The sequence below is a fragment of the Uloborus diversus genome, chromosome 8 (genome assembly GCF_026930045.1).
Source record: "Uloborus diversus isolate 005 chromosome 8, Udiv.v.3.1, whole genome shotgun sequence".
Lineage (NCBI taxonomy): Eukaryota > Metazoa > Arthropoda > Arachnida > Araneae > Uloboridae > Uloborus > Uloborus diversus.
The window spans coordinates 16,253,889-16,264,791 of NC_072738.1; the positions used below are offsets into that span (position 1 = coordinate 16,253,889).

At 36.7% G+C, this 10,903-nt stretch overlaps 1 protein-coding gene across 1 annotated transcript; it reads left to right on the plus strand.

Moving 5' to 3' along the window:
- The first annotated feature begins 2,827 nt into the window (after positions 1 to 2,827).
- On the plus strand, positions 2,828 to 10,540 carry LOC129227941 (serine-rich adhesin for platelets-like). Its single transcript, XM_054862564.1, has 4 exons — positions 2,828 to 4,202; positions 6,201 to 8,080; positions 8,573 to 8,896; positions 10,481 to 10,540. The coding sequence occupies exons 1-4, from the start codon at positions 2,828 to 2,830 to the stop codon at positions 10,538 to 10,540; spliced, it is 3,639 nt and encodes a 1,212-aa protein (XP_054718539.1).
- Positions 10,541 to 10,903: the final 363 nt, after the last annotated feature.

Genomic DNA, 10,903 nt, shown 5'->3' on the forward strand with positions numbered 1-10,903 from the left:
TTTCAAAAAAAATTTCATCACCCTCGCATTTTCACAACAATGGGATTATGTGAGAAGTTTTGGTCGACCGATTAACGATGAATGTATGCGAAATTCTGTAAAACTTAGGAAATAAACATTTAACAGCAGGAATCCGATAATTGTTTACGTAGATCGGGGCTGTTTCCGGGCCAAGGTAAACTGCTGACCCCTTGCTCATTTTTCCATTTCTGAACCTGCGTGTGAGTTTAGAGAAAAAAATATGACTTAACACCATGTCAATTTAAGTCCAATGGCAGGATAAAAGTTTCTAAATTGTTACTCACCAGTTTTGCCCTATGGCACGGAGCAGAATCATCCCGGAAAATGACGTTTGGAACTGAAGTAAAGTGGTCCCAGCCAGTAGGAAGCAATTTCTCCTCCAAAATGCCAATATACAACTGAGCGTTTACTGTTCCTTGCACAAAGTGAAGCCCACCAACTCCTTGATCAGAAATACATCCCTAAATCTTCTGGGATACGGGATGCTTGACTGTGTGTTGAATGCAGTCGGGATGATATTCCTTTCCATTGAAGCGTGCGTGATGCAATTTTTTTTACCACCATTGTAGAGTACTTTTGAGTTATAACGGAACTTTGAGTGTATTAATGTACAAAAGGCAATTAAAACTATGAATGCTTTTTTATGTAATTTGCCTTGCCGCATATGTGCTGGGCCGTCGCGAGGACAAAAAAGTTAAGGATTGTATCAAATTGATGGCCCCTTAAATAAATCAATTGAATCTCAATGAAATATAATGGGGATCTTTTCGGGGTTTTTTCGTTTCTTTTTTGTTAAAGGGTTTTTTTTTTTTTTTAATTTTTGGTTTAAGAGAAAGTTACTGCTAGGTCTAAGCAATGATAATATGAACCTAATCCTTAGTATCACATTCACTTCATGAAGAGAAACTAGGTGCGTCACCCGGCTTTGCACAATCTACCTCGAAAATAAAAGTTATGTCGAGTAACACGTGTTCAACACTCAGGCTTGAACAGAAAAAAAAATCTGTAAAACTTTGCGGAAGATTGCGGAAAAATAACCAAAAATAAAACATTTTAAATTCCCCGATCACAGGAAAAGCCTCAAACAAAAGTAAGGATTTTATTTGTGCATATTCAAGAAAAAAAAATGGCAACAGATTTTTTTGTCAATGATTTTTTTAACGTTACAATTTTTTATAAAAGCATTGCTACAGAAAGTTGAGATGAAGCACTGAATAATAATTTGAATGGAAGAAAGCCTTCGAAAAATAGGGATTTTATGTCGAAATCTAAGTGTCATAATTGATAGTTTTTAACTGATATCTTCGCTGATCATTATCTGAGGATTATGTTATTTATCCAGACATAAAGGCGGGAAAATTATGAATCTATCGATATCTGGTTTGCTGGTCAACTCATTGGCGTTCGGGAGAAATAACTTGGATATACATACAGAGGTACATAGGTACATATGCTCAGTTTTTAATTATATAAGATGGGGAGAAAGGGGTCCGCGGGTTTCCTGCCCCGGAAAATTTAAGAATTTGTAGTCTTAAAATTGTATTTTAGTGTAATATGTTTCAAAAATTTTCAATTTCTCTTTGGGGGTCACCCCCCAGACGGGTGACGCCCGAGGTGGATCGTCTCTTCGCCTGCCGTATTGACGCCACTGGATGTCACACTTCTTGTTGCCTCCTTCCTCCCCTTGCAGCAAACTATCACAATTTTGCAAGCCCTTGAAAGCTCGTCATCATTTATCGACGACCCCTAAAATCATCAGTATCAATAATCAGTTCATAAGTGTTCAAACATAACTACTAATTTGAGACGAAGAGAGTTCTCGTTACTTTAATTTGTATGAAAGTGGGAAATTCATATAAAAGATTTCGCTCCAAATTAAAATGATTTTTTTTTAAATTTATTTTAACTTATTGTTATTAAAATCTACTTTTATATTTAATAAATTTAATATTAATTTAAGAACTTTCAGATTTGATTTGATGTCAGAAGTAAAAACTTAATCAATTTTGTTGTATCATGTTGTACTGATTTATTTTTTCTCCTTTTTCAGATTCGTTCATTCGTAGTATTTGTGGAACCAAAGAAGAATTGATAAGTAAAATAAACTTTTGTGCTTAAACTCAAACCAACTATATATGTTTATTTGTATAGAATGTATGCTTCTAAAAGCTATTTGCAAGCATAAATTTGCATTTCCGTTATTATAAACTGCATTGCTTCGTGGAAATTTTCACCGAATAATTCAAAATGTAATCTAACGCCCTATGACATCATATTGGTATTGAGTGTTCCAGTTTAATGTGACGTATACTGATCTCTTAGACCTAGTGAGTATTCAAATTCAATGCCAAGGATTGTTTTGTTCCTTTTGTGACAGTCCCTAAAATTCAAAATGGAGGACACCCCTTTAAGTAAAGATATCATTTTAAAGGAACAAAATATACCCCGGCCTCTTGATGATTCATCTGCAATGAATCCAGAAAATCTTACTAAGTTCTTAATGGATACCGCAAGATTTAAACGTTATAAATTATCGATTAAATGGATCTGCGATGATAACACAGTTTATCAGTTAATAAAATTTAGTATTTGGAAGTTCAATTATGTCCCAGTGCACAATTCTACGCGTGGTAAATGTATACTAATTACTTCGTCAAATGAGGGAGTAGATAGAGCCAAGAAAGTGGAATCTAGAACTACACCTAATAAAAAACTGCTAATTATTAATCTCAAAAAAAGCGGCCATCGAAAATTTAAGTGTACTTTAACAAGGAGTACTTTTCAAGAACTGAGGGATTTGAGAATTATGGAAAAAAATATCAATGCGAGCAACAATGACCGGATAGAGAAAAATAAGACTAATGTAATCGCGGCCCTTGAAAACACATCAACTTCTGCTGCCATTAGGGAAGATAAAGAAAACAATGTGCAGGGCGCCTTACTCAGAGATGAAACATCGACAAGTGATTCTGAAGATTTGGAAAATAACTCTACTATGGAGTATTCCATCCAAGAAACTTCAACTCAAAGCACAAAAAGCTTGTCTCACAGCCAGAATACTGATATTATGATGTTCCGGAATTCGGAAAAATCTGAAAACACATCAGTGGCGTCTTCGGCCATCAGTGAAAATAAGGAAAACAATGCACAGGACACCTTACAGAAGGGTGAGACATCGACCGCTGAACCTGAAGATTTGGTCAATAATTCGACTATGGTCCATTCCACCCATGAAGCTTCAGCTCGGAGTAAAGGAAGCGTTCCATATCGCCAAAATTCTAATATCATATTATTCCAGAATTCCGACGAATCCAAAAACACAACAGTGCCTGCTGCATTCAACACCGAAGATGAAGAAAGAACTGTGCTTAATACTTCACCACAACACATCACCACAGATATAACATCCACAAGTAAACCTTTGAAGTCAACTGATTTGATTAAAAATTCTATTTTCGGTAATTGTACGCATGAAGCTTCAAATCATTGTGAAAATAGCGTGCCTCAAAAACAAAGTGGCAATACTATTGCAGCAACTGAAGTCCACTTCCAGTTCTCCCACAATCGTGTTGGTGAAAATTTGTACGTTTCAAATGATAAGAATGATTTTGCAAATAAAGATGCTGAGCATGAAACCAAGCTAAAAAATCCTTTATGGCAAAAATTTGACTTTTCTGAAGAATTTGAGAAAGATGATGAAAAAAATTTAGCTGCGAAAACAACTGAACCGAGCACTAATTTGCAGATAGCTGCTGAGACTACCGAAGTTGATCATAAGGATACTATTCAAATTCTTTCAACAAAGCAAAATTCTAACGACGAAAAACCACCAAGTCGTTCAGAAGACGACTCAGAAGTAAAACTTCGTCCTTTACAAACTTCTAAACTGACTGATGGAACTGACAAAAAATTTTGTTCGGAAAATGCTTTATCAGAGGAATACCCAAGCCGTGAAAATATTTTCCAATGCTCTGAGCAGCAAAATATCTTACCTTTCGAAATTGATCAAGAAAATGTGCAAAATACTACACCTGAAGCATCTGTCTCTCTTGGAACGCATGATTTAAATGAGGAAACAATTTTGTTTCCAAAGCAACTGCCAGTTGCTGTTGCTGAAACAGAGTATAGAGATACTGATTCATCAGAGAAGTATATTTCAGTTCCGCATGCAATCGTTCCCAGTAATGAGTTAGAAAACGTAGAAAACAATGAATCAGTATATGAAGGAAATATGCCAAGTATTTCATCTCAGATATGCTATTTGACTGAAGATGGAAGAACAATAGTACTAAACTTTCAGACTATACCAGCGCAAGATCAAAACATAGAAAATGTCCAAAATGTTTCATTGGAGCAATCAACACTTCCTCCTGAAAACAGTGATGATTCAGAAAGTTTTTCTCCTACGGAAAAGGTCGTACCGTATTCTCATCAACTGGTTGTCCTGACACCAGAAATTCTTGTCAGTCAGTCTGTTCAAGTCATTTCAACAGAGCAGTGTTCCTCATCAGAAACTGCAAGCTGTTTAGAAAGCGACCCAAGTGCAGAAGTGAATCGATCACTCCCTCCGCGACGAAGGTTATTAACTTCTGAAACCGAAAAAGATTGTATCGATAAGACGTTACCAGCTAATTCTGTTCCTTCGGAGAGTAATACTGATAGTTTAGAGCATGATTCCCACCCAAACATGATCAAGGTGTGCTTTCTGGCGCAAAATGATGTAGATGCTTGTGTCGAACCAGTACATGAAAATGCTCCACCCGTGCAATACGACTGTTTGGATACAAGTGGTGATCAATTAGAGAAAGAGTCACAGATGAAAATAAACGAAGCCTGTTCTCTAACAGAGACAACTTCAAGTGTTGAAGATGAGCTAAATAACAATGTAAAAAATCACGCACCAGAAACATATATCTTACTTCAAACAGCTTATAGTTCTTTATCAGACTACTCACATTTAGATGATGCAATATTGTACTCAGAGGCAAACAATTCAACCAATAATAACAATGCACAAGAAAGTGCAGTGCAAAATATAGTAACAGACAACATTCTCATTTCTGAAACAACAGGTGGACATTCAGAAGAGTGTTCACTCAGTTGTGTTTCTGTGATGAACGTCTCACATTCAGTTGATGTAACATTGTATTCTGAGGAAACCAATGAACAAGAGTTTGAAGTGCAAAATATAGTACCAGAGAATTATCCCATTTTTGGAACTACAAGTGAATATTTAGATCAGACAGTTTTGGTCTATTTAACGGATGTCTCGCGTTCAGAAGACATAACATTGTACTCAGACCCAAACAATTCTGAAAATGATCCTAATGAAGTGCAAGATATAGTACAAGAGAATCTTATTTTTGAAGCAGCGGAGCATTCAGAAAATCCTTCCCACTTGAGAATAATTACATCTTGTTCTCTAATAGTGGATGCTGATGTCGAAAAAGATAATAGTGTACAGCAGACTACTTTATCAGAACAACTTTTAACTCCTATTACAACTGGTGATCATTTGGTGAAGGATCTGCAAGCGGAAGCAAAAGAACCTTGTACTCAAGTAATGCAAGCCGTGAAAGATAGTATTGGACATCAGGACAACTACTTAAACAATGAAGAAAGCATAGAAGAATGTGCAGCATGTTCTCGTGAGCAAACTGGTGGATCCATTGCAGTTGAACATAAAAAACAAAATTATTCCTCTTCCGAAGCAGAAGATTGTGGCCAGTCAGGGACTGATTCCGATGAACAACGAATGGTACCATATTCGCAGCTATCAACACTTACGACTTCAGAAGTCAAACTTGTGCGTATTGAATTCTTACCAGGAAATTGGATACCGTTGTGTTCCGAAACACAAAGAGATATTTCTGCAGAAGTTGAACAGAATAACACCCTGGAAATTCATCTTTTCAATGCATATTTTTACCGTGTGAAAAATCAAATTATCACTGAAGGCATTTCAGATAACCGAACCTTTAAAGCATTTTTTCAATTGCGTGTTCCTGCTTCTGTGGAAAAGGAAGAAGAGGCTGATGACCCGGATACCGGTTCAGCAAATCATATACCTCTTAAAATATCGAATGATTCGTTAAATTCTTTACTATGTGCTATATGCTCGCAACTACATGATTTCTTAAACTTAGGAAAAAATATACATCAAATTACTTGCCCTTCAGAATTACAGAACGACGACGATATTGCGCAGAAGGACACCAAGAAGATGAGCTCTCTGCGTTCTCAATTGGAAACAGTTAGAGATGTTCAAGCTAGTGACTGCAGCAGTTCTTCTACAGACGGTGCAGCATCTAAAGAACACTTAACTCTAGGAGGATCACAAAATTTTGAAACCGAAGGAACATCTAATTCCAGAGATGAACTAGTAAACCGTAATTTCACTCCAGAAATATCTTCTGATAATCTCAAAAGTCTTAGGGAGAGCTATAAGAAATCAAATAGGGAGAAACTTGAGCGAAAGAATTGGAAAGTGAAATGTAGAGACTACGTTAAGAAACATAGAGAAACCTTTAGGGGGGATCTGTTGTCAGAAACGAGAGAGAAATGCTCTCCAATTCTTGAAGAGGGAGAAACTTGTTTAGAAGCGTTTAACCGCAGAAGAGACGAAAAGTTTTTCCCTTCCACGTCCAAAGAGGAAACAATAAGTCCCACTCTTGTAAGAGAGGGTTCAACTACTGACTGCTTTGAGGTTACTAATGAGAATTTTGTAAACAAAAGTACGGAATATGTGACTTCAAAGAAACAAGAAAATAATTCAGATGACGCAACTGCTTTTAGATCTTTAAGTGAGGATCAAAACTGCAGTGAAAATTCAAATTTTAACAAGCAAGAGGAAAATGAATTTCGAGATATAGCTGTTGCAGATGGTGCAAGCGCTTCAGGTGTGAATGAACATGGTCGTGCTTTTTCATGTTTTAAGGAAGGAACAGCAAATGAAATGCGAAAAGTAGCCGATGAAAATGGTTCTGATGAAGACCAAGTTTTATTTGAGTACGTTTTAATAGATCTTACAAGAGATGAAACAAGTGATGAAGATACCGAAAAAGATATTTTGAGTGAAAATACCACTTCTGAGAGTTCAAAGGGAACCAGATGCTCAAATCCGGTGCAAAGTAGTGATTTTGAAGTAGCAGAGGAAGTTTCTTGCAACTTTGATGATTGTTGTATTGTTCTAGAACAAAAAAGTTCGAGAGCCTCCGGATCAGATTCATTTCAGCGTTTGAAGGAAAAACTTGCTGCAGATGTTATTTCAAGAACAAGCAACAAGCCTAACGAGCCACGAGCTGAAGATGCTACTTCAACGTCTTTGGAATACCATGATGAAATTTGTATTTCCAATGATGCTAAAAATCAAACTGTGGCTGAAAAAGGCTTAGATGCATGTGATGCTGCTCTTGCTCAGCAAGTTCCTTCTTCTTCAGTCCGAGTTCCATCCGAATCCGACGAGCAAGAAGTTTTTCCAATAGAAGAAAATAGCGATGTAAGAGCTAGGGTCAACTTTTCATTAGAAAAAGTGAGTTCCAATTCTAAGAGCCGGGAAACTCAGAAGTCGCAAAATAAAATGGAAAACGCAAGTGAAGGAGCGTGCGTTTCAAAGAGAAAAATATTAAAAAGAACCAGTGGTTTAAACAAGGAAATCTCAGAGTTTCCTGTGAAGTATGTAAGCTCTAGTTCTGATGAATCCCACAAGACTCAATTAGACATTAATGTGAAAAAAGGAAACGAAAGCAGATGTTTTTCGAAAAACAAAGACGAAATAGAAATTATTAAACTAGGTGATGAAGCTGAGACAGCTGATAAAAAGGAACTGTCTGAGAAAGAATCTTCTGTCAAACTACTTGCTTCAGAAAATAACACAAACGAAATGGAGAATGATGATCAAGGAAGAACCATGGATTCTTCAATTCAAGAAACATCAGTTCCTGAATGGGAAAACCGCAGGGTTACAAGATCAATGCATAAGATGCGCAACTGCAAAGTAGTACTTAACGATATTGGTCTAGATGAGAATGAACATCTAAAGTTAACTTCTTCAGGTGAAGTTCTAACTGAAACTAAATGCGTTTCAGCAATAAAAAGGGAAAACTTGAGAAGGCGGAGAAAGAGGAAAATAAAAAAGCAAGTTAGGGAAAAATATTTGAAAAAGAAATTCTCACTATCTAATTTTATTAAAAAGCCTAGCTTGCCTCGTAGGAAGAAAAGTTTTAAGGTCTTGAGACAGAAATTGGGACCGTATCCTTTTGAGAAACATGAAGATTCAGACTTCGCATCTGAGCCTACAGATGAAACACTTAAACTGAAATTACCTCCCCACCGTCTGAGTAGGCTAAATTTAGCACGAGATTCAAAGAAAAGTGAAACACAAAGACGATTAAATGGAATGAGAAATAATGCTGCCGATATGGAAAATAACTATGGTGATATTCACTTATCATTTTCTGCTTCTCATCAAATTGAAAATAGTCATCCATTGTCAACCAATATGGAAAAGCATTATGGTAATGTTCACTTATCATCTCCTACCTCTCACCAGGATGAAAAAAATCACCCTAAATCGTTCAGTATGGAAAAGTACTATGCTAATGTTCACTTATCATCTCCTGCTTCCCATCCAAATGAAAAAAATCATCCAAAATCGTCCAATATGGAAAAGAAGTATGGTAATGTTCACTCAATATCTCCTGCTCGTCATCAAAGTGAAAAGAATCATCATCACCAAAAAGAAAAGGAAATATGCAACAAACTCAAAGTGACCAACAGTATACATCAAAATGACGAAAAACATAGTGCAGAAAAGGAATCTGCTTCGGATGGCTCAAAACTACTCACCGATTCTCCTCAGAACTCTGGCATGAACGTAAAATTTCGTAAAGCAAAAAGACATCATCTCCAAAAAAAATTACGTCTGGACCGAGAGAAGAACAAAGCTGGAACTGGTTCAAATTTGCTTTCTGAAAGTCACACTCTCAAAAGTTGCAAAACAAATTTCTCCTTTAAATTTAAAAAGAGAATAACGAGGAAGACGCAACCACCAATGATGAGAACAAGGGACGGGAAGTTAATAAATGTAGTTAAGAAAAATTTTAAGCGCGATTTAAAACTTCGCAGACAGCTTAAGAAGACTGAAATCCTGTTTCAGACTCAAATGGCCAAGAAATCTCTTCAGACACCGAAATCATCCGTAAATCTTCAGAAAAACGCAAGAATGAACAATAGATCAACAAACAAGGCTGAGAATAGTACAAATTTTATTTCTGTCATGTCTCCTGAGAACACCGAAAATACTTCAAAGCTGCAGTCGAATAAATGCGACCGGAAGCGAAAATTGTCTACAAACATACATCCAACTGAAAAAAATAATTGTACCAGTAATGAAATTAATAACAGTAAGAATTCCCTTTCCATGAGCCCCGTGGAGGATTTCGAAAGAGCTCAATTGCAGCAGATTAAAAGACCGAGACTCAAACCATCACTACCTGTGAGTAAGCAGGAAATTGAAAAATTAAACAGTGGATATAAAACTCAAGTTTTCAAATGAAAATAAAATTTTCAACCGTCTTGAAATATCTAAGCCTTTATCAAAGACTCAGGACATAGAAAAAGGAAATAAAGACCTCAAAGAATTCAAACAAAGCAAAATGAAGAATAGCAAACATGTTAGCAAAAAGCTAGATTCTGAAAGTTCTCTTAAATGTACTAATGATCAGTCTTCACTTCAGAGAAAAAAGATACCCGAAGCACTTAATTTGGCTTCGAAAGTGTATCAAAATTCTATTAGACCAAGAGAAGAAAGAAATGACCTCAATAAAGCGAAACATCACCCAAAATCGATTTAAACCTGCCAATAGAAAAAATTTGAAAGAGTTCACCAAACTTCAGTCAAAAGAAGAAATTAAGAAAAACCAGAATCCCTCATTGGAGCCGAAACTAAACACAAAAGAAAAATGTAGTCCTGCTACGGTAAATACAAAAGCACAAGATGAAATGAAGGACTCGGGAAATTCGCGTGAGAGCTATGCTGAGCACACACACAAGAAGAAAAGAAAATCTGACATTCAATGTGAGATTATCAAGAAACCTCGAAAACCTCAAAAGTTTGAGAACTGCAAAAACACAGCAGAATCCGGAAAAATCCTATCAATTGCTACCACGTCAAAGGAATTCAAACAGTCACAGCAAATGTGCACCGAAACTGATGAAACTGAACATAGCAATACGCTTCATGCCACTGATGACAATGCAGCAGTATCTGAATCACAGCCTAAAACTAGAGAAATTGGATCTTTAACTTGTAGTTCACCATCTCCGACATCTTTCAGTACCAATTCTTTTGTTCCTCCTTGCGTTTTGTCTTTTGCACATTGCAGCCCCCACTCTTCAGTACTTTGCAGCACAAATCATTTTGCATTTTGTAATCCACATGTAGCTTTTGTTTGCCCAGGTGCTTCTGCGTCAGGTATCCAAAGCTCTTTCGCGCCATGTAGACATAGTTGCACCATAAACTCTGCTGATCACTCCTGCCATTGCGTATTCGCGTCATTATTAAGCAAATATTCTGGCTCTTCTGAAATACCGAACTCTGTGTTGCTACCTGCAAACGACAATCTGCCTGTGAACCCAGGGACCACGCCAGAAACTATTCGTGACATGGCCAACTTGCTGTTATTTCTGCACAACAATTTTGCAACATCACCTGAAACCGTAGTTAAACCTTCCACTTCAACAGACGTAGCCGACGAGGGTAGTGGTCAACCAACTACTGACCAAGCATCCCAAACTATTAACGATATTAATAAGGACAACTTGTGCAAGGAAAGCAAAGTCAATGATAATTTCACAAGGTTGTGCATTGAAGCCCTTAATA

Coding starts and splice junctions, on each gene's coding strand:
- LOC129227941 (XM_054862564.1), top strand. CDS start 2,828: ATGGAAAAAAATATCAATGCGAGCAACAATGACCGGATAGAGAAAAAT. Junction 4,203..6,200: donor TCCGCATGCAATCGTTCCCA/GTAATGAGTTAG, acceptor CTTGCCCTTCAG/AATTACAGAACGACGACGAT. Junction 8,897..10,480: donor CTCAGAACTCTGGCATGAAC/GTAAAATTTCGT, acceptor TTGTTTGCCCAG/GTGCTTCTGCGTCAGGTATC.